Source organism: Oncorhynchus gorbuscha, linkage group LG08, assembly GCF_021184085.1.
Source record: "Oncorhynchus gorbuscha isolate QuinsamMale2020 ecotype Even-year linkage group LG08, OgorEven_v1.0, whole genome shotgun sequence".
In the NCBI taxonomy this organism is placed as follows: domain Eukaryota; kingdom Metazoa; phylum Chordata; class Actinopteri; order Salmoniformes; family Salmonidae; genus Oncorhynchus; species Oncorhynchus gorbuscha.
The window spans coordinates 8,448,859-8,473,838 of NC_060180.1; the positions used below are offsets into that span (position 1 = coordinate 8,448,859).

General features: G+C 46.6%; 1 protein-coding gene across 2 annotated transcripts in view; it reads left to right on the forward strand.

Annotated features, from left to right (window-relative positions):
* Nucleotides 1-22,627: 22,627 nt before the first annotated feature.
* The window catches only part of LOC124041153 (heterogeneous nuclear ribonucleoprotein L-like), a 61,998-nt gene continuing 59,645 nt past the window's right edge, over nucleotides 22,628-24,980 (forward strand). For both annotated transcript variants that reach the window (XM_046358387.1, XM_046358388.1), the window contains exon 1: nucleotides 22,628-23,018. In XM_046358387.1, the coding sequence (XP_046214343.1) occupies nucleotides 22,815-23,018 (204 nt within the window). In that variant the 5' untranslated portion in view covers nucleotides 22,628-22,814. The remainder of the gene's footprint in view (nucleotides 23,019-24,980) is intronic.

Sequence of the window (24,980 nt, forward strand, 5' to 3'; positions counted from 1 at the left end):
GTCATTAACTCGTTTTTCCACCACTCCACACATTTCTTGTTCACAAACTATAGTTTTGGCAAGTCAGTTAGGACATGACTCAAGTCATTTTTCCAACAATTGTTTACAGACAGATTATTTCACTTATAATTCACTGTATCACAATTCCAGTGGATCACAAGTTTACATACTCTTAGTTGACTGTGCCTTTAAACAACTTGGAAAATTCCAGATAATGTTGTCATGGCTTTAAAAGCTTCTGATAGGCTGGGATGGTAGAATGGTCCAACATGGAAGGCTACCCAAAATGTTTGACCTAAGTTAAACAATTTAAAGGCAATGCTACCAAATACTAATTGAGTGTATGTAATCTTCTGACACACTGGGAATGTGATGAAAGAAAGAAATGCTGAAGTAAACCATTCATGAAGAACTGAGGTTAAATATATTTGGCTATAGTGTATGTAAACTTCTGACTTCAACTGTACATATAAAATGAGTAAAGCAGTATGGAAATATTGTTAAAGTGACCAGTGATTCCATGTCTATGTATATAAGGCAGCAGCCTCTAAGGTGCAGGGTTGAGTAACCGGGTGGTAGCCGGCTAGTGATGGCTATTTAACAGTCTGATGGCCTTGAGATAGAAGCTGTTTATCAGTCTCTCTGTCCCACCTTTGATACACCTGTACTGTCCTTGCCTTCTGGATGATAGCAGGCCTTGGCTCGGGTATTTTGTTTTGCCTTCGTGACAATCGGTGCTGTAGGTGTCCTGGAGGGCAGACAGTGTGCCACCCCCCGGTGATGCGCTTGGCAGACCACACCACCCTCTGGAGAACCCTGTGGTTGTGGGCAGTGCAGTTGGCGTACCAGGCAGTGATACAGGATGCTCTCAATTGTGCATCTGTAAAAGATTGTGAGGGGCCAAGACAAAAATGTTCAGCCACCTGAGGTTGAAGAGATGTTGTTGCGCCTTCTTCACCACACTGTCTGGCACATGTGTCAAATTCATGAATTAGCTGGCATCATTTTTATGGACTTATACAAAGAAATGTCAAATGAAAAAAGCTTAAACAAATGCAAATGCAGAGACTGTTGTTATTCTGGCTACACTGTTTGACATGACTGTAAGTTAGCCGTAGTTAGTTAGCTAGCTAGCAAGCAAGGCATAAGAACATTGCCAGCTAGTATGGCAATGGAACATTTTGAACGAACGACTGGGTCGCGTCCATATATACAGAATAGAAAGACTGAACGACTGGGTCGCGTCTCTGACAATCGAACCGATAGAACAAACGACCAGCCGCCTTGGGTAGCAGCCGTATATTTGTGTCAGGACTATGTCTTTTGGAAGGATTAAATAGTATGAATAAATTAATCAAATGAATGTTTTTAATGAAAATATGTCAATCATTATATGAGTATGTTGGTAACCTGGTGTATAAAAGTGATAATGCCCTCGAAGCCGGTGTTTGGAGGACATATTGGTACGGTTTCGACTTTGTCTCGGGCCCAACAACACCCGTGCCAATGTATCCTCCGAACACCGGCTTTGAGGGCATTATCACTTCATTATACTCTATAAATTGACTCCTTCAAATAATTTACTCTGGCAAGTTTGCTACTGGCGTGCTGCAGTAGGGAAGTAAAGCGGAAGTCGAATCCATCACTTCCGTTGTTCGGCTGTGCCCATAGCAACGTTCGAAAACGAGTTGGATAGGGTGGAGTGTTTCATTGTGCCATCATAGGCACAATGGTAAGAGTGGTATCCCAAATAAGTTGCCTGCCAAACTAACTTTCTTCAGCACACCATTGAATGCTAATGAAATCCCAATAGTGTTGTTTCTGTCTGCGCCTGTCACACTTTTGGATTCATCTCACATGTGAACTATTTCAATTCGTTGCTTCTTTAGCTGTGAGCGATTCATTCTCATCTGAACAAAGTGAGTACTACTCTTTTCGTCAAATCTGCTCAGATACTCAGCAGCAGCGTTGCTATAGTAACTCCTTCGTTCAACCTTCAAAAACTTCAAATTCAGATGTTGGCCCAAAGCCTTTTTCTCTCTTGGAGAGATGAGGTGTTGAGTTTAACAGAGGTGTGTATGGTTGGGCTGGATTCATTTGGATTAGATGAACCTTCTTGTTCTTTTTTTATTGCATCAGTCCAATTGCAGGATTTGGGGATTTGTAAAGTATATTAGTCATTCGGGTGGCCGGTTGCGCTGAATGGTTGAATCTAAAGAATGTGACCTGTAGATTTTGTGTTTGTCTTTAATAACTTTATGAAAGTAAATGTGATTGCTTTACTTCAACACAGAACAGTGTTCAACGTCACAGTTAAGAGTGTCATTGCAGTCTATACTCATTTCACATAAAGAATCACCGTGTGAGTGTTATACCACTTTTGTCTGTCACAGCTGAGGCGACATTATCTAGTCATGAACAATGAGAAAATCATGCCAATCAGGAATGGTTTATATAAATGACAGTTAAGACAGGATTCGTTGAGGAGAGAAAACATTTTCCCAGTTAGAGAAATGGCACCATGCCAACTCTTCAGAATGCAGATGAGTGGGTGGGTGGAAGTGTGAAAATGACTGCTGTTACTATAGAAACCAAATCAACACACTGGTGTGTTGTGTACGGTATTAGAAAAAGAGCTTGTCACTAAATATGTTGTGTGTTAAATCACATCATTCAAAAAACGTAACTTTAAATTGGTTGCACAAATAAATCTGGTTGATGACCCAGGTATAGAGTCGTGAATACAGTATATGAAATATGGCATATTATCACAAACATTACCCAGATACCCTAACAACTCGAATTTAAATAATTCTGAGAGAATTATTGTTTATTGTCAAATCATAAATAGACACTAATATTTTTCTCCACTGTGTAAGTATCCTAAGTATACTAATATTAAGTCTTGGTCATCATGTCAGCGCTCTGCACTCTAACCTTAAACCACAGGACTATGAAGATAAAATACACCTCAACTAGTTTCTGTTTTGGAGCTGACAGTTAACCTTATAGGTCATAGGCACTCATTTCTGAAAGAAGATTCCAAATTCTCCCACGCTACTCATAGATCGACCTCGCAGTCAAAATATATGAGGAAATGTTTGGTGGCCAGAAATGATGTCACACTTATTAAAATACTAACTGCTCTCTTTTGACTTGTTCCCCATTTGTCAGGGATATGTAACACACTCTGGCCAACCGCTGCTGTTGGCAATATAAACAAGGGACGATTGTGTCCAACGGGCCATAATGTGCATGTCACATGTATAATACAGTATATAGAATACAGTATGTATAGAAGGTCATTCACTCCATTTACATTATAAGCACGGTATAATAATGCACATGACTCACACTTGCTGTTTAACCTAAGGGCTCACTTGCAATTATCACCTTTCTCTCTCCCTACCAATGGGCATAAATGTTGGGATGTAAACAAAAAAGAAAAAGCCTTTTTTCAGGACCCTGTCTTTCAAAGATAATTTGTAAAAACCCAAATAACTTCACAGATCTTCGTTGTAAAGGGTTTAAACACTGTTTCCCATGCTTGTTCAATGAACCATAAACAATTAATAAACATGCACCTGCGGAACTGTCGTTAAGACACTAACAGCTTATAGACGGTAGGCAATTAAGGTCACAGTTGTGAAAACTTAGGACACTAAAGAGACCTTTCTACTGACTCTGAAAAACACCAAAAGAAAGATGCCCAGGGTCCCTGCTCATCTGTGTGAACGTGTCTTAGGCATGCTGCAAGGAGGCATGAGGACTGCAGATGTGGCCAGGGCAATAAATTGCAATGTCCGTACTGTGAGCCTAAGGCGGCGCTACAGGGAGACAGGACAGACAGCAGTTCCTCCTCGCAGTGGCAGACCACGTGTAACAACACCTGCACAGGAGCGGTACATCCGAACATCACACCTGTGGGACAGGTACAGGATGGCAACAACAACTGTCCGAGTTACACCAGGAACGCACAATCCCTCCATCAGTGGTCAGACTGTCCTCAATAGGCTGAAAGAGGCTGGAATGAGGGCTTGTAGGCCTGTTGTAAGGCCTACAAGAAATGTCCGGGAACTTGCAGGTGCCTTGGTGGAAGAGTGGGGTAACATCTCACAGCAAGAACTGGCAAATCTGGTGCAGTCCATGAGGAGGAGATGCACTGCAGTAGTTGATGCAGCTGGTGGCCACACCAGATCCTGAAAGTTGCTTTTGATTTTGACCCCCGCTTTGTTCAGGGACACATTATTCCATTTCTGTTAGTCACATGTCTGTGGAACTTGTTCAGTTGTTGAATCTTGCTATGTTCATACAATCATTTAGACATGTTACGTTTGCTGAAAATAAACAGTTGACAGTGGGAGAACAGTTATTTCTTTGCTGAGTTTATTTATATGTCAACTTAACTTTGTTCTCTTTTGCCTGTTTTTAGCAACCGTTTTTGACGACCACCCACCTCCCCACCAGCTATAATAACTTTAAGGCACGTCATTGGAACACCTTTCTCCCAGTAGGGGAGCGTTTCGATGCCAGCAGTCCCGAATAGGGCTACCCGTGATCACATCCTCTGGCTCTGAGGATCTTCCCTCGGAGATGAAGCCATTCCACAAACTATTTAATAAAATGTCCTTTTTGCATTCTGTCTTTGTTGTTCATTCAGTTATGCCTTTACTGGAATTAAATAAAGGATTGAGTGGCCAACGAGTGACGTGAATATTCATACTCCAAGGGGCGTTTGCACTCCAACATTTCCATGCAGTGACTATGGTCACTAGGTACAGTGTCACAGACAACAATGCTAATAGAATGATCATTGCTGCTCATGCACTATTAAGCCATAATGTTAAAATGTTTTTTTTTGTTGTCAATAAATAGGCTATTCAGCTAAGTTTCAAAATAAACATTTTCCTGAAATAATAAACAAGAACTGCTACAAACAGAAAGTTGTTGCGAAATCTCTCTAAAACTCAATATACCCATAATAGCAATAAGAATAATAAAGATTTGATCTGATTTGAATTAATAGGCTACAACCTTTATCATCTGAGTTGGACTCTTCTGGCAGTCATGCATTTGAACCAACCCTCAAGCTCAGAGCCCTGTTGTGGCATGCCTCTTTCACACTGTTGTGGCATGACTCTTTCACACTGTTGTGGCATGCCTCTTTCACACTGTTGTGGCATGCCTCTTTCACACTGTTGTGGCATGCCTCTTTCACACTGTTGTGGCATGACTCTTTCACACTGTTGTGGCATGCCTCTTTCACACTGTTGTGGCATGCCTCTTTCACACTGTTGTGGCATGCCTCTTTCACACTGTTGTGGCATGCCTCTTTGTTGTGGCATGCCTCTTTCACTGTTGTGGCATGCCTCTTTCACACTGTTGTGGCATGACTCTCACACTGTTGTGGCATGCCTCTTTCACACTGTTGTGGCATGTCTTTCACACTGTTGTGGCATGCCTCTTTCACACTGTTGTGGCATGCCTCTTTCACACTGTTGTGGCATGCCTCTTTCACACTGTTGTGGCATGCCTCTTTCACACTGTTGTGGCATGCTCTTTCACACTGTTGTGGCATGCCTCTTTCACACTGTTGTGGCATGCCTCTTTCACACTGTTGTGGCATGCCTCTTTCACACTGTTGTGGCATGCCTCTTTCACACTGTTGTGGCATGCCTCTTTCACACTCTTTCACACTGTTGTGGCATGCCTCTTTCACACTGTTGTGGCATGCCTCTTTCACACTCACACTGTTGTGGCATGCCTCTTTCACACTGTTGTGGCATGCCTCTTTCACTCTTTCCTCTTTCACACTGTTGTGGCACACTGTTGTGGCATGCCTCTTTCACACTGTTGTGGCATGCCTCTTTCACACTGTTGTGGCATGCCTCTTTCACACTGTTGTGGCATGCCTCTTTCACACTGTTGTGGCACACTGTTGTGGCATGCCTCTTTCACACTGTTGTGGCATGCCTCTTTCACACTGTTGTGGTATGCCTCTTTCATGTTGTGGCACTCTCACACTGTTGTGGCATGCCTCTTTCACACTGTTGTGGCATGCCTCTTTCACACTGTTGTGGCATGCCTCTTTCACACTGTTGTGGTATGCCTCTTTCACACTGTTGTGGCATGCCTCTTTCACACTGTTGTGGTATGCCTCTTTCACACTGTTGTGGCATGCCTCTTTCACACTGTTGTAGCATGCCTCTTTCACACTGTTTAGGCGAGGGGGTAGGAAATGGGAATGAAGTCTCCTCTCCCTCTCTGCTGTTTATCCTTTTTATTTCATTTTATTTCACCTTTATTTAACCAGGTAGGCTAGTTGAGAACAAGTTCTTATTTACAACTGTGACCTGGCCAAGATAAAGCAAAGCAGTGCAACAAAAACAACAGCACACATGGGATAAACAAATGCACAGTCAATAACACAATTGAAAATCTGTATACAGTGTGTGCAAATTAAGTAAGGAGGTAAGGCAATAAATAGGCCATAGTGGTGACGTAAATACAATTTAGCAATTAACACTGGAGGGATAGATGTGCAGATGAGGATGTGCAAGTAGAAATACTGGTGTGCAAAAGCGGCAGAAATACAAATACATATATATATGGGGATGAGGTAGGTAGTTGGTTGGATGGGCTATTTACAGATAGGCTGTGTAGCGATCGATAAGCTGCTCTGACAGCTGATGCTTAAAGTTAGTGAGGGAGATATGAGTCTACAACTTCAGTGATTTTTGCAATTCGTTCCAGTCATTAGCAGCAAAGAACTGGAAGGAAAGGCAGCCAAAGGAGGTGTTGGCTTTGGGGATGACCAGTGAAATATACCTGCTGGAGCGCGTGCTACGAGTGGCTGTTGCTATGGTGACCAGTGAGCTGAGAAGGCAGGGCTTTACCTAGCAAAGACTTATAGATGGCCTGGAACCACTGGGTTTGGCGACGAATATGTAACGAGAATCAGCCAACGAGAGCATACAGGTCGCATTGGTGGGTAGTATATGGGGTTTTGATGACAGAACGGATGGCACTGTGATAGACTGCATCCAATTTGCTGAGTAGAGTGTTGGAGGCTATTTTGTAAATGGCATCGCTGAAGTCAAGGATCGGTAGGACAGTCTACTTTACAAGGGTATGTTTGGCAGCGTGAGTGAAGGAGGCTGTTGCAAAATAGGAAGCCGATTCTAGATTTAATTTTGGATTGGAGATGATTAATATGTGTCTGGATAGAGAGTTTACAGTCTAGCCAGACACCTAGGTATTTATAGTTGTCCCCATATTCTTTTTTTTAGTTGTTCACATAAGTCAGAACCATCCAGAGTAATGACGCTAGACAGGCAGCGATCGATTGATGTATACAGAATGGTGTTGTCTGCGTAGAGGTGGATCAGAGAATCACCAGCAGCAAGAGCTACATCATTGATATTTACAGAGAAAAGAATCCCGGGAATTGAACCCTGTGGCACCCCCATAGAGACTGCCAGAGGTCCGGACAACTGGCCCTGATATGGTTTAGGACCTTGAGCATGGATGAGGTACACCTATAACCAGCTCGGAAACCGGATTGCACAGCGGAGAAGATACGGTGAGATTCAAGATGGTCGGTGATGTCACGCCCTGACCGTAGAGATCTTTTTATTCTCTATCTTTGGTTGGTCAGGGTGTGACTCGGGTGGGAAACTCTATGTTCTTTGTTTCTATGTTTTGGCTGGGTATGGTTCTCAATCAGGGACAGCTGTCTATCGTTGTCTCTGATTGGGAATCATACATAGTCAGCTTTTTTTCCTTTTGTATTTGTGGGTGGTTGTCTTCGTTTGATGCATGTATAGCCTTCATTTTTGTTGTTTATTGTTTTGTTGGCGACATTTAAAGAAATAAAGAAAAATGTACGCTCACCACGCTGCACCCTGGTCCGGTCATTTTCAAGACAGTGATCGTGACAGAACTACCCACCACAAACGGACCAAGCAGCATGGCTGGGAGGAGCAGACAGAATGGACATGGCAATGCATGCTGGAAGGAAAGGGATCCTGGACTTGGGAGGAGATCCTGGCTGGAAGGGATCGCCTGCTGTCTCCGGTCTGGAGCCTCCAGCGACGGTCCCCAGTCCGGAGCCTCCAGCAACGGTCCCCTGTCATACCTAGGCAGGCTTTTTTCCTTTTGTATTTGTGGGTAGTTGGAAGCAGCGAGGAAGGCGGAGGCAGCTAGTAAAGGGGCCCAGCGTTACACAGGGTCATGGCTGGCAAGGAAGACCGGGAGGCCACTCCAAAAAATGTATTTGGGGTGTCTGCTCCACACACCAGGCTTCCAGTGCATCTCTCCAGTCCGGTGAGACCTGTTCCGGTTCCACGTACCAGACCTCCATTATGTCTCCCCAGCCTGGTAAGCCCTGTGGCAGCTCCACGCACCAGGCTTCCAGTACGTCTCCTCAGTCCGGTGAGACCTGTTTCGACTCCACGTTCGAAGCCTCCAGTGATGATCCATGGCCCGAAGCCTCCAGTGATGATCCATGGCATAAAGCCTCCAGTGAAGATCCATGGCACGAAGCCTCCAGTGACGATCCATGGAATGAAGCCTCCAGCGACGATCCCCAGTCCGGAGCCTTCAGCGACGGTCCCCGGTCCAGAGCCTCCAGCGACGGTCTCTGGCCCAGAGCCTCCAGCGACGGTCTCTGGTCTGGAGCCTCCAACGACGGTCCCCTGTCCGGAGCCTCCAGCGACGGTCCCCTGTCATACTTAGGCAGGCTTTTTTCCTTTTGTATTTGTGGGTAGTTGTCTTCGTTTGATGCAGGTATAACCTCACAGAGCTTCACGTTCATGTTTTGTTGTTTATTGTTTTGTTGGCAACATTTACAGAAATAAAGAAAAAATGTACGCTAACCACACTGCATCGTGACAGGTGATCTGTTTGTTCACTTGGCTTTCGAAGACTTTAGAAAGGCAGTGCAGGACGGAAATAGGTCTATAACAGTTTGGGTCTAGAGTGTCTCCCCCTTTGAAGAAGGGGATAACTGCGGCCGCTTTCCAATCTTTAGGAATATCAGACGATACGAAAGAGAGGTTGAACAGACTAGTAGTAGGGGTTGCGACAATGGGGGCAGATAATTTTAGGAAGAGAGGGTCCAGATTGTCTAGCCCAGCTGATTTGTAGGGATCCAGACTCTGCAGCTCTTTCAGGACATCAGCTGTCTGGAATTGGGTAAGGAGAAGCGGAAGCGGGGGGGGGGGGCTTCGACCAGTTGCTGTGGGGGGTGCAGAGCTGTTTTGCCCGGGATAGTGGTAGCCAGGTGGAAAGCATGGCCAGCTGTAGCAAAAGAAATATTGAAATTCAAAATTATTGTGGATTTATTGATGGTGACAGTGTTTCCTAGCCTCAGTACAGTGGGCAGCTGAGAGGAGGTGATCTTATTCTCCATGGACTTTACAGAGTCCCAAAAGTTTTTGGAATTAGTGCTGCAGGATGCACATTTCTGTTCGAAAAAGTTAGCCTTTGCTTTCCTAAATGACTGTGTATATTGGTTCCTGACTTCCCTGAAAATTTGCATATCGCAGGGACTATTCGAAGCTAGTGCAGTGCACCACAGGATATTTTTGTGCTGGTCAAGGGCAGTCAAGTCTGGAGTGAACCAAGGGCTATATCTGTTCTTCGTTCTACATTTTTTGAATGGGGCGTGCTTATTTAAGATGGTGAGGAAGGCACTGTTGAAGAACAACCAGGCATCCTCTACTGATGGGATGAGGTCAATATCCTTCCAGGATACCCGGGCCAGTGTTTTAGGGAGTGTTTGACAGGGATGAGTGGTGGTCATTTGACCACGGACCCTTAACGGATGCAGACAATGAGGCAGTGATCGCTGAGATCCTGGTTGAAAACAGCAGAGGTGTATTTAGATGGCAAGTTGGTCAGGATAATAAGTCAGGGTGTTAAGCATATCCCAGTTTAGATCACCTAACAGTACGAACTCTGAAGATAGAGGGGGGGCAATCAATTCACATATGGTGTCCAGGGCACAGCTGGGAGCTGAGGGGGGTCAATAACAAGCTACAACAGTGAGATAATTATTTCTGGAGAGATGGATTTCTAAAAGTAGTACCTCGAATTGTTTGGGCATAGACCTGAATAGTAGGACAGAACTCTGCAGGCTATATCTACAATAGATTGCAACTCCTCCCCCTTTAGCAGTTGTATCTTGACAGAAAATGTTGTAATTGGGGGATGGAAATTTCAGAATTTTTGGTGGCCTTCCTGAGCCAGGATTCAGGCACGGCAAGGACATCAGGGTTGGCGGAGTGTGCTAAAGCAGTGAATAAAGCAAACTTAGGGAGGAGGCTTCTGATGTTAACATGCATGAACCCAAGGCTTTTCCGGTTACAGAAGTCAGGCAGAGAAAAGGCTAGTAATGTAGTTCGGGAGATTAGGCAAGAGGTTGATGACAGGAAATCCGAAAAGTACAGGCAGGGAATAGGCAAAAAGGCATTGTTAGTGAGGGTGGCCAAAACTATGATACACAGGAGGACTAATACTGGAAAAAACAGAGCTCCGAATATGTGTATCGATGATGGGGTGCAAAGAACTGAACTAAATAGAGTGTGTAAATGACATACACGTGTGTGAACAGGTGATCAGAATTCAGGTGATTGGGATCTGGAGAGTGAACTGCATTCAGTGGATCTATGTGTTTGAGAGTGTAAGCTGGAAAGTGGGCTGGAAAGTGAGCTGTGTTCAAGGGATCTATGTGTTTGAGAGTGTGAGTTGGAAACAGATGTTAAATCAAGTTGCACTGTTGTCCAAAACCGTTTTGACTCATAATGGGGTACTGATATACTGGACAGGGGGATCAGATTGTTGTGATCTACTGGACAGGGAGATCAGATTGTAGTGATCTACTGGACGGGGGGGTCAGATTGTAGTGATCTACTGGACAGGGGGGTCAGAGGGTAGTGATCTACTGGACTGGGGGTCAGAAGGTAGTGATCTACTGGACAGGGGGTCAGAAGGTAGTGATCTACTGGACAGTGGGATCTACTGGACAGGGGGTCAGAAAGTGATCTACTGGACAGGGGGTCAGAAAGTAGTGATCTACTGGACAGGGGTCAGGGTGATCTACTGGACAGGGGGGTCAGAAAGTGGTGATCTACTGGACAGGGGATCAGATGGTAGTGATCTACTGGACAGGGGGTCAGAAGGTGGTGATGTACTGGACAGGGTGTCAGAGGGTGGTGTGCCACCTGTTGGTCTGTTGTAGGAATAATATCAATCTTGTTGCTTGCACGTACATGTGTACACACACACACACACACACACCCACACCCTTCGTCATCCACATCCACACAGACAAATCTAATTTCCAACCTGATAAGACATTCAACAGGGGGATTGGGAAGGAATGTCTTGTTGGAGAGTGGAGACTGAGATTGTGTAAGGAAAAGGCCCACAGAGTACACAGCATAATAACTGGTGGTTGGAGTAAGTGATACATGAGCATGGATTAAAGCTACTACTCAGTCACAATCACCCCCAACAAGTAGGACTTCATGCTTGATTGCCTTCGTTTAGGACCGAGATACCAAAACAAGTCTCATGAACACGAGGGGAGAAAGAGAGCTGGTTTCAAGCACAGGGCGCAGCAGGTGTTTATTGCAAAGGACCACAGGAGGAGGCAGGTAGCTGGGTCCAGGGGCAGGCAGAAGGTCATACACAGGAGGAGGCAGGTAGCTGAGTCCAGGGGCAGGCAGAAGGTCATACACAGGGGGTCCAAAAGAGCAACAGTACAGGCAGGGAAAAGGCTAGTAATGTAGTCCGGGAGATCAGGCAATAGGTAGATAACAGGAAATCCGATAGGCTAAAGTACAGACAGGGAATAAGCAAAAAGGCGTTGTCATTGAGGCAGGCAAAAACTATCATACACGGGAGGCGTATATCACAGGAAACCCAGCGCTCTGAAAAACGTGTGTCACAAAACAAACAATACCTCACAATGACGGGGTGCAAAGAACTGAACTAAATAGTATGTGATAATGACATACAGGAGGAGTGTGAACAGGTGATTAGAATTCAGGTGATTGGGATCTGGAGAGTGAGCTGCGTTGAGGAGATCTAGGTGTTTGAGGGTGTTGAGGGAGTTGGAAGCAGATGTTACAACAAGTGTGTGAAACATGCTAGTTACACTTCCTGAGATTGCAATGCCAGGGTTGTGGGTTTGATTCCCATGGGGTACCAGTACGAAAATGTATGCGCTCATTACCTACTGTAAATTGCTTTGGATTTAGCGTCTGCTAAATTACGTAAATGTAAAATGCTATTGAAGGCTCTTGAGATATGCAAATCTCCCATTGGCATAAACTCATATAAGTTATGCAAGTTAAGCACGCACATATTAAGATTCACTCGTAATGTTTAAGCTGTTCAAATGAGGAACTGCAACTGGGAGAAAAAAAACACCTAGCACTGAAGAGGAAGTGAGGCAATAGATGTCCTCACCCTGTGTATCTGTGAGTGTGTGTGTGTGTGTTTGTGATCTTGTTCTTCTATCCTCATGAGGACCTGAAACCCCCAAATGTCCCCACAAGGATAGTAAAATAAGAAAAATTATCCCTCATGGGGAACTTCCTCACGTCCCCATGAAGAGAAAGGCTATTTTAAGGTTAAGGGTTAGGGTTACAATTAGGGATTTTGAATACCTTTTAGGTCCCCACGAGGATAGTGTGTGTCCTTGAGCAAGGCACTTAACCCTAATTCCTCCTGTAAGTCACTCTGGATAAGAGTGTCTGCTAAATTACTAACGTGTGTGTGTGTATTGTAGCACATTGTGATTACACAAAGGAACTCAAGGCCCTAAGGTCCTGGAGTACTCTGGACAGGGTTTGTAAAGGTTTACAAAAAACAGTAACTGTGTTACATTACCAGCAAAAATATTGTGATCAGATTGCAGATACTAGATGATTACTTCAAGGATTACTTTCAAATTCAGAAACAATGTTTGCGAGAAAAAAAAATCTTTGACACTTATTGTTTTCTCAATAACATTCAAATCAGCATTGAAAAAAGGAGCACATTTAAGTTTGTTCCAACTGAGCGAGTCACCACAAGTCAGACACCCCTATGATGACACACCAATAGACTTTTGTAGGCTACAGTCCAATATATGTCTTGCAATGGTGCAATGGGTTAGTCTACGGCGATACAGATATCACCTATTATTGACATCTACATAGCGCAATGATGTGACTCAGTGCTGCTCTCTCATTTAGCTATTTGTGCCTCATGGATTGTGGTTGTTGAGGATGGCTCTTCACAAATCTAAATATGTATTTGAACCCAATAATGGTTGAATTTAAGATGTTTAAACTGCCTTTCAATCATTGTTTTTGAAACCAGTGGACAGCCATTGAAAATGTGCTCTTGAGAAAGCTGCCTAGTGCAGATCTCAGCCTATGGAAAAAAGTTGGGATTTTATTGCTCAATCTAATTCATGCTGATAAAAAAAAATCCATAGTCCTAATAGACAACTGGACAATTTTTTTTTACCCCCAATTACAGTCTTGTTTCATTGCTGCAACTCCCAAACGGAGAGTCGAAGGTCAAGAACCATGCATCCTCCGAAACACAACCTACAACAGCTTCTTCACACATCCAACACAAAAGCCAGCCACACCAATGTGTCTAAGGAAACACCATACACCCGGTCAGCATGCACTGTGCCCACCACAGGAGTCACTAGTGCATGATGAGACAAGGATATCCCTGCCAGCCAAACCCTCCCTAACCCGGACAATTGTGCACCACCCCATGGGCCTCCCGGTCAGCTGCAACAGAGCCTGGGCTCGAACCCAGAGTCTCTGGTGGCACAGCTAGACACCTGCGCCTTAGACCACTGCACCACCTGAGCCACTTTCGATAGACTTAATGGGCGGCAGGTAGCCTAGTGGTTAGAGCATTGGACTAGTAACTGAAAGGTTGCAAGATCGAATCTCCGAGCTGACAAGGTTGTTCTGTCGTTCTGCCCCTGAACCCACTGTTCCTAGGCTGTCATTAAGAATAAGAATTTGTTAAATAAAGGTTTTTTAAAAAGGGGCGATCTGTAGCTCCTACATCTATTTTTGGACTTATATAATTATATAATATATTATATATTATATATATATATATACACCCATTGATTCTTGAAGAATATAACTGATAAATACCTCATGAGCTTAGTTCAACTGTCACACTCCATGAGAACCCCAAATATAAACGTGTTTTTCTCCAATGTTTGTAAACATTGCATATGTAAACAAACATGTATAGCCTCATAACATATTTAAAATAATATGTTTGATATCATGGATGGTCAATCCTTGCATCCATAGCTCTGTCTATTAATCTGAGAGTAGTTACATTTCTCCAGGCCCATCCCTCAGCTTTTTATCAAAACTGAGGCAGGGTTTCCATTTTGTTATTGTTTCATCTGTGGATTTGCCCTTTAAACAGCTGCATATTATCAATATATCAAAGTGTCACCAACAAAAAGGTAAACAATAGGCCTATAGCAAATGCAGCACATGGCATTCATTTTTCACATGTAAATAGCACTTTTCAGTAGTGCTCAAAGCATGCCATACCATGAGCGCAACATTTATTTTTCAACTCAAATCAATGAGCCCAATCAGTCCTCCATGACAACAAAATCCTAAACAACAGAGTAGGACTGGCTAATAAGTCCTTAGTTTTGGGGTTATGCTCAGGTAAAACAATTTGGCTAATCTATACTTACATATTTCCAAGTCCTATTTTTGAAGATCAAGGGGTATAACATTTATTGGAATGAATGGAATTCTGACAGACTTTGGTTTTTAATGTAAATATATAATTTAATAATCTTATATGTAGTAGTAAGGAACGACGAAGCAAGTCCTTGAATATCCTTTCAACGCCTCCTACATCAATGAGAAGAAATGAATTGTACAGACCTCAAACAACATGTATATGGTAGGTACCCTGGCCTCCACTCTACTGCCCCTACAATTTAGGCAGTGCCATACAAACTGCGTCATACAAAACAGTGTCATACAAAACAGTGCCATACAAAACAGTGCCATCCAAACAGTGCCATCCAAACCGTGCCATCCAAAACAGTGTCATACAAAACAGTGTCATACAAAACAGTGCCATCCAAAACAGTGTCATACAAAACAGTGTCATACAAAACAGTGTCATACAAAACAGTGTCATACAAAACAGTGTCATACAAAACAGTGCCATCCAAAACAGTGTCATCCAAAACAGTGTCATACAAAACAGTGTCATACAAAACAGTGTCATACAAAACAGTGTCATACAAAACAGTGCCATCCAAAACAGTGTCATACAAAACAGTGTCATACAAAACAGTGTCATACAAAACAGTGTCATACAAAACAGTGTCATACAAAACAGTGTCATACAAAACAGTGTCATACAAAACCGTGCCATCCAAAACAGTGTCATACAAAACAGTGCCATCCAAAACAGTGTCATACAAAACAGTGTCATACAAAACAGTGTCATACAAAACAGTGTCATACAAAACAGTGTCATACAAAACAGTGCCATCCAAACAGTGCCATCCAAACCGTGCCATCCAAAACAGTGTCATACAAAACAGTGTCATACAAAACAGTGTCATACAAAACAGTGTCATACAAAACAGTGCCATCCAAACAGTGCCATTCAAACCGTGCCATACAAAACAGTGCCACACAAAACAGTGCCATACAACACAGTGTCATGCAAAACAGCATCAAAACAGCATACAAAACAATGACATACAAAACATTTAAGTGCAACGCATGCTTCCCTTTGTGCTGGGGTGTAAACTGACTCTCAGGTCATGATGAGGAGATGAAGGAAACACACAGTTGTTTGGTTCCTCTGTGTGTAGGGTCAGAGGAAGATGATGATGAGGTGATATCTCCCGCTTTAACAGGATCTATAGGGGAGTGTCTCAGGGGTTTCAACAACAGGAGATTGGTGGCAACTTAATTGGAGAGGATGAGCTTGTGGTAATGGCTGGAGCGCAAAAAGTGGAATGGTATCAAATACATGGTTTCTGGTTCCAGACATTATTATTAGCAGTCCTCCCTCAGCAGCCTCCCGTGGCTTCAACACAGCCCCGATTATCAGACGGAGGCCTCCGTTTGAAGCTTTAACAAACACAGCTTCCATGTCATCCAGGGACAGCCAGGCTTTCTCTGTGAAGAAGAGAGGTGGACGTTGAATGAACATTAGGCATAGATTGTCATTTTAAGCTAGTGTGTTTAGCCTACCGGTATTACTTAGGTGGGCAAAGAATCTAGAGCGCACAAGGACAGCAAATAAAACTGAGAAGGTAAGGAAATATTGGGTTTCTGTACATGTGAAACTGACACACCCAAGCCTGAAGTATAGAGAGTCTGAATCCAGAACCTTTTGTTTAGAGCTATTGATTAAGCAGAGGACACTGGGTATTGTGTGTTTCATCTGAGCATAATGCAGAATCAGGAAGCCCAACGGCCAATTTACAACCTTGGTTAGATAGATAGATATTTCAGTCACATCTACTAGTCTAGTACCGTGGGAAGGCTTTCTCTTGACTGTAGTTATGATTCTCAACAATATTTTACCTTTATTTGACTAGGCAAGTCAGTTAAGAACAAATTCTTATTTTCAATGACAGCCTAGGAACAGTGGGTTAACTGCCTGTTCAGGGGCAGAACAACAGATTTGTACCTTATCAGCTCAGGGATTTGAACTTGCAACCTTTCGGGTACTAGTCCAACACTCTAACCACTAGGCTACCCTGGCTATATCACTGGCTGTAACCACTAGGCTACCCTGGCTGCCCTGGCTGTAACCACTAGGCTACCCTGGCTGTAACCACTAGGCTACCCTGGCTGTAACCACTAGGCTACCCCACTAGGCTACCCTGGCTGTAACCACTGGCTGTAACCACTGGCTAACCACTAGGCTGCCCTGGCTGTACCCTGGCTGTAACCACTAGGCTACCCTGGCTGTAACCACTAGGCTACCCTGGCTGTAACCACTAGGCTACCCTGGCTGTAACCACTAGGCTACCCTGGCTGTAACCACTAGGCTACCCTGGCTGTAACCACTAGGCTACCCTGGCTGTAACCACTAGGCTACCCTGGCTGTAACCACTAGGCTAGGCTGCCCTACTACCCTGCCCTGGCTGTAACCACTAGGCTACCCTGGCTGCCCTGGCTGTAACCACTAGGCTACCCTGGCTGCCCTGGCTGTAACCACTAGGCTACCCTGGCTGCCCTGGCTGTAACCACTAGGCTACCCTGGCTGCCCTGGCTGTAACCACTAGGCTACCCTGGCTGCCCTGGCTGTAACCACTAGGCTACCCTGGCTGGGCTGTAACCACTAGGCTACCCTGGCTGCCCTGGCTGGCTAACCACTGGCTGCCCTGGCTGTAACCACTAGGCTACCCTGGCTGCCCTGGCTGTAACCACTAGGCTACCCTGGCTGCCCTGGCTGTAACCACTAGGCTACCCTGGCTGCCCTGGCTGTAACCACTAGGCTACCCTGGCTGCCCTGGCTGTAACCACTAGGCTACCCTGGCTGCCCTGGCTGTAACCACTAGGCTACCCTGGCTGTATCCCTGGCTGTAACCACTAGGCTACCCTGGCTGCTGTAACCACTAGGCTACCCTGGCTGCCCCACCAGGCTACCCTGGCTGCCCTGGCTGTAACCACTAGGCTACCCTGGCTGGCTGCCCTGGCTGTAACCACTAGGCTACCCTGGCTGCCCTGGCTGTAACCACTAGGCTACCCTGGCTGCCCTGGCTGTAACCACTAACCACTGTAACCACTAGGCTACCCTGGCTGCCCTGGCTGTAACCACTAGGCTACCCTGGCTGTAACCACTAGGCTACCCTGGCTGCCCTGGCTGTAACCACTAGGCTACCCTGGCTGCCCTGGCTGTAACCACTAGGCTACCCTGGCTGTAACCACTAGGCTACCCTGGCTGTAACCACTAGGCTACCCTGGCTGCCCTGGCTGTAACCACTAGGCTACCCTGGCTGCCCTGGCTGTAACCACTAGGCTACCCTGGCTGCCCTGGCTGTAACCACTAGGCTACCCTGGCTGCCCTGGCTGTAACCACTAGGCTACCCTGGCTGCCCTGGCTGTAACCACTAGGCTACCCTGGCTGCCCTGGCTGTAACCACTAGGCTACCCTGGCTGCCCTGGCTGTAACCACTAGGCTACCCTGGCTGCCCTGGCTGTAACCACTAGGCTACCCTGGCTGTAACCACTAGGCTACCCTGGCTGTAACCACTAGGCTACCCTGGCCCTGGCTGTAACCACTAGGCTACCCTGGCTGCCCTGGCTGTAACCACTAGGCTACCCTGGCTGCCCTGGCTGTAACCACTAGGCTACCCTGGCTGCCACTGGCTGGCTGCCCTGGCTGTAACCACTAGGCTACCCTGGCTGCCCTGGCTGTAACCACTAGGCTACCCTGGCTGCCCTGGCTGTAACCACTAGGCTACCCCACTGGCTGCCCTGGCTGTAACCACTAGGCTACCCTGGCTGCCCTGGCTGTAACCACTAGGCTACCCTGGCTGCCCTGGCTGTAACCACTAGGCTACCCTGGCTGTAACCACTAGGCTACCCTGGCTGCCCTGGCTGTAACCACTAGGCTACCCTGGCTGTAACCACTAGGCTACCCTGGCTGCCCTGGCTGTAACCACTAGGCTACCCTGGCTGCCCTGGCTGTAACCACTAGGCTACCCTGGCTGCCCTGGCTGTAACCACTAGGCTACCCTGGCTGCAACCACTAGGCTACCCTGGCTGTAACCACTAGGCTACCCTGGCTGTAACCACTAGGCTACCCTGGCTGTAACCACTAGGCTACCCTGGCTGCCCTGGCTGTAACCACTAGGCTACCCTGGCTGCCCTGGCTGTAACCACTAGGCTACCCTGGCTGCCCTGGCTGTAACCACTAGGCTACCCTGGCTGTAACCACCCTGGCTGGCTGTAACCACTAGGCTACCCTGGCTGCCCTGGCTGGCTAACCACTAGGCTACCCTGGCTGTGTAACCACTAGGCTACCCTGCCCTGGCTGTAACCACTAGGCTACCCTGGCTGTAACCACTAGGCTACCCTGGCTGTAACCACTGGGCTGTAACCACTAGGCTACCCTGTAACCACTAGGCTACCCTGGCTGTAACCACTAGGCTACCCTGGCTGTAACCACTAGGCTACCCTGGCTGTAACCACTAGGCTACCCTGGCTGTAACCACTAGGCTACCCTGGCTGTAACCACTAGGCTACCCTGGCTGTAACCACTAGGCTACCCTGGCTGTAACCACTAGGCTACCCTGGCTGCCCTGGCTGTAACCACTAGGCTACCCTGGCTGTAACCACTAGGCTACCCTGGCTGCCCTGGCTGTAACCACTAGGCTACCCTGGCTGTAACCACTAGGCTACCCTGGCTGTAACCACTAGGCTACCCTGGCTGCCCTAACCCTGGCTACCCTGGCTGTAACCACTAGGCTACCCTGGCTGTAACCACTAGGCTACCCTGGCTGCCACTGGCTGGCTGTAACCACTAGGCTACCCTGGCTGTAACCACTAGGCTACCCTGGCTGTAACCACTAGGCTACCCTGGCTGTAACCACTAGGCTACCTTGGCTGTAACCACTAGGCTACCCTGGCTGTAACCACTAGGCTACCCTGGCTGTAACCACTAGGCTACCCTGGCTGCCACTGGCTACCCTGGCTGTAACCACTAGGCTACCCTGGCTGTAACCACTAGGCTACCCTGGCTGCCACTGGCTGTAACCACTAGGCTACCCTGGCTGTAACCACTAGGCTACCCTGGCTGTAACCACTAGGCTACCCTGGCTGTAACCACTAGGCTACCCTGGCTGTAACCACTAGGCTACCCTGGCTGTAACCACTAGGCTACCCTGGCTGTAACCACTAGGCTACCCTGGCTGTAACCACTAGGCTACCCTGGCTGTAACCACTAGGGCTACCCTGGCTGTAACCACTAGGCTACCCTGGCTGTAACCACTAGGCTACCCTGGCTGTAACCACTAGGCTACCCTGGCTGTAACCACTAGGCTACCCTGGCTGCCCTGGCTGTAACCACTAGGCTACCCTGGCTGTAACCACTAGGCTACCCTGGCTGTAACCACTAGGCTACCCTGGCTGCCCTGGCTGTAACCACTAGGCTACCCTGGCTATATCACTGGCTGTAACCACTAGGCTACCCTGGCTGTAACCACTAGGCTACCCTGGCTGTAACCACTAGGCTACCCTGGCTGTAACCACTAGGCTACCCTGGCTGCCCTGGCTGTAACCACTAGGCTACCCTGGCTGCCCTGGCTGTAACCACTAGGCTACCCTGGCTGTAACCACTAGGCTACCACTAGGCTACCCTGGCCTGGCTGTAACCACTAGGCTACCCTGGCTGTAACCACTAGGCTACCCTGGCTGCCCTGGCTGTAACCACTAGGCTACCCTGGCTGTAACCACTAGGCTACCCTGGCTGTAACCACTAGGCTACCCTGGCTGTAACCACTAGGCTACCCTGGCTGCCCTGGCTGTAACCACTAGGCTACCCTGGCTGTAACCACTAGGCTACCCTGGCTGTAACCACTAGGCTACCCTGGCTGTAACCACTAGGCTACCCTGGCTGTAACCACTAGGCTACCCTGGCTGTAACCACTAGGCTACCCTGGCTGTAACCACTAGGCTACCCTGGCTGTAACCACTAGGCTACCCTGGCTGTAACCACTAGGCTACCCTGGCTGTAACCACTAGGCTACCCTGGCTGTAACCACTAGGCTACCCTGGCTGTAACCACTAGGCTACCCTGGCTGCCCTGGCTGTAACCACTAGGCTACCCTGGCTGTAACCACTAGGCTACCCTGGCTGTAACCACTAGGCTACCCTGGCTGTAACCACTAGGCTACCCTGGCTGTAACCACTAGGCTACCCTGGCTGTAACCACTAGGCTACCCTGGCTGTAACCACTAGGCTACCCCACTGGCTGCCCTGGCTGTAACCACTAGGCTACCTTGGCTGTAACCACTAGGCTACCCTGGCTGTAACCACTAGGCTACCTTGGCTGTAACCACTAGGCTACCCTGGCTGTAACCACTAGGCTACCCTGGCTGTAACCACTAGGCTACCCTGGCTGTAACCACTGGCTGTAACCACTAGGCTACCTTGGCTGTAACCACTAGGCTACCTTGGCTGTAACCACTAGGCTACCCTGGCTGTAACCACTAGGCTACCTTGGCTGTAACCACTAGGCTACCCTGGCTGTAACCACTAGGCTACCCTGGCTGTAACCACTAGGCTACCCTGGCTGTAACCACTAGGCTACCCTGGCTGTAACCACTAGGCTACCTTGGCTGTAACCACTAGGCTACCCTGGCTGTAACCACTAGGCTACCTTGGCTGTAACCACTAGGCTACCCTGGCTGTAACCACTAGGCTACCTTGGCTGTAACCACTAGGCTACCTTGGCTGTAACCACTAGGCTACCCTGGCTGTAACCACTAGGCTACCTTGGCTGTAACCACTAGGCTACCCTGGCTGTAACCACTAGGCTACCCTGGCTGTAACCACTAGGCTACCTTGGCTGTAACCACTAGGCCCCTGGCTGTAACCACTAGGCTACCCTGGCTGTAACCACTAGGCTACCCTGGCTGTAACCACTAGGCTACCCTGGCTGTAACCACTAGGCTACCCTGGCTGTAACCACTAGGCTACCCTGGCTGTAACCACTAGGCTACCCTGGCTGCCCTGGCTGTAACCACTAGGCTACCCTGGCTATATCACTGGCTGTAAGAATATGGAGCAGACGGCTGTTCCACTGAGCTGGAGGATCTCCTCAGCTCTTGGATGCACTCAAGTCTAGCATCTTAGTGGGAAACAGACAATAGACTAAAGTATACATATATCAGGTGCAAATATGGAAATTAAACTGGCCCAAAGCTAGTACTTTTCAGACAACGTTTCAATCCGAGCCGGATCTTCGTCAGGTCTGTCCAGTTCCCCAAATTCTTGAATTCCACCCCTGACCAGGTGCAACACAAATATGTGCACCAACTATCAGGTGCTGTGGCAACACTTCTGGAAGTGTTGAAAAGGGGTCCCAGGATGGTGCCCGTGGCGCTGTGGGAGATTGGTTTGGCTCTACCAAAGGAGGTGGATGGTGTTGTGATTGTTATCTCCCCAACTGGGGGAAAATGGCTTCTTCTGCACTTTTAGGAGATTCTCATATCTGCAGCTATAACTTGGGGCAGGAGAGTTGTTTCAGGACTTCAGATATTTTCTCCCATCTTTAAAATGCCCAAAGAATCTTCAGTGATGTCAGCAACATTTAGCTAGGAATAAAATTGCAATGGTATCACAATTATGTTGCAATTTTCGAATTCAAACATTATTTCTGTCGCAGGAGATATGACAGCTCGAGCAGCGGCAATCATTTCTGCGTACTTCTTTACTGCATAATGTGGAAACTGGAGAGCGAATGCTTTCTCTGTTGACACACAAAGACTGACCAATCGGTAGATGTATTCCTAAGTAGCAAGCACAGACTGTCCAATGACGGACGTGATGGGTGGGTTCTCTCCACTCACCTTCTCTGGGCAGCTCTCTGGTACAGAACCGCGGAGGAGGGCGCGTTACAGAAGGACATTCAGGTTTCATTGATGCACGCTACGCCAGAAACATTTGCAAAAAAGAACGAGAGGGAACTTTCGACGCACCACTAGTCCGTCTTCACGCTCTATCTCCAGATTAAGAAGGGTTCAATCGCTGTCCATCTGAAGAGCCATGTCACTTGTTGAAGAATACGAGGAAGGGGAGTATGGGAGAGCGCCGAAGCGACTGAAGACGGCAGAGGTGGAGGAGGGCGAGGAGCTGGAGGAGGGAGAGGACTCAGACGCGGAGTCTGCAGGGCTGCTCGGAGATGTAGAGAATGTAGGAGCCGAGAAAAAAGCCCTGTGGACCACAACGAAATACGGACCTGCAAGACGGGTAGGGAAGCGCGGCCATCGAATATACATCTGAATCTGATCTGTTACAATGTTTCGTAACATTACTAGGATTGTTGGCAATGGTGACATAGTGGTGACAGTGTTGTTACTGAAATATTAGCCTAGCCTATATATAGGCTATTCACTCATTGTGTTCGTCAGCGTTTGATAACCTGTCTGCCCTTTGCAGTCAAGATGTCTATGGACAGGCTGTTTCACATGTAGGGTACCCTCACCAGGTAAACATCGTACAATGTATGGGCAGCCTATAGTTATTTTCTACTCTGACAAGGTGTAAATCTTGTTCAGACTAGATGCCCACGTGTTGAAGTTAAACGGGATTGTAATATGATCCAAATGACATGGATTATAACTGATTTATTGGACAATTGATGCATAACATCAAAATGCAAGTGCTTTACAGAGGAGTTTAAACATACTGAACCCTCATTGACTACTGTAGTTTTAGGCCTACTATGATAGTGACATGTCACAAATATTGAATGACATTTGTGAAGTTAGTGATGTCTCTTGGCCTAATATCACTGTTATTAGCAATTCATTTAGGAAATGTCCTCTACCCACTGCTTTTTGTAAAAGTACATATTGACATGATGACGTGATTTGCACTGCTTACATAGTCAGTAGACTGTGCTACACTGTCAGAGTATAGTCTAGTCTTAGGGGTTGCTTACGTTGGATAGGCTACAGATGCGAATGGGAACATCTTCACTTCTGTTGTCTAATGTCTGGAATTAAGTTATGTGAAGACCTGCTCATGCCCTGCAACAGACTTTACCATGACATGACTAGTTTAATATAATTAAAAGTAAATAGTCTACAAATGTATAATAAGTCTACAGGAACACGTTTAACCCTGCAGAAGAGAAGTGGACCCCGGCGTGTAAAAGAGGGAACAGAGTCTTTGGATTGTAAACCAGTCTACTGAGTTGTCCAGTGAAACTGAGAATCCCGATGTTTTAGATCTGATTTATCTCACTTCAACCTCCGCGGGGTGCAGAATACAGCCCAGCATGCCTTGCTTTGAGATCAACAACAAACAGCAATGTGGGAAGCGAAACCAGCTCCCTGCTCTGTGTCCGTGTCTCTGCTACATTTTCTCCGCAGATTATCATAAACCGGTCCTGGCCTGGGGAGGCATTGAACACATTATCTAGATTAGCTATGCAGTGTTTTGGTCTTTGCTACCTCAGGCAGTGCAGATCTTTAGTCCGTTGATCGGCTTTTCCCCTTATCACCATGGAAAAGCTACGAGTCTGCCACCGGCAAGACAGATTCAGCTGCCTGATGTCACAACCTGCGGTGGAGCACGCACCTTATCTGCGCTCTCTCCCAAATAATGTTTCTACATCAAATGGACGAGCAACAACAACATCCACAGTTGTCTACACATCCACACACGTAGCTTAGAACGCGAACAGTGAACACCTGACAATAGGCTAATGTGATTCCACATTTCAATTAGATGCTGTTTGACAAATATGCTTCATAGGTAATGTTTTTATTTTTAGGCATATCAGATTCGTCCCAATTCAACCTGGACTCAGAACATTTTGTATTATTCTATACGGAAATCTGAGACACTCCATTTAGTATAATATGTTATGTTTCGTATGGTATGTATTCATTTGTGGATGTCCATCATCCATTTTGTATGATATGTTACGAATTTGCAAAGTGTATGATCAAATCAAATCAAATGTATTTGTCACATACACATGGTTAGCAGATGTTAATGCGAGTGTAGCGAAATGCTTGTGCTTCTAGTTCTGACAATGCAGTAGTAACCAACGAGTAATCTAACCTAACAATTCCAAAACTACTACCTTATACACACAAGTGTGAAGGGATAAAGAATATGTACATAAAGATATGAATGGGTGATGGTACAGAACGGCATAGGCAAGATGCAGTAGGTGGTATCGAGTACAGTATATACATA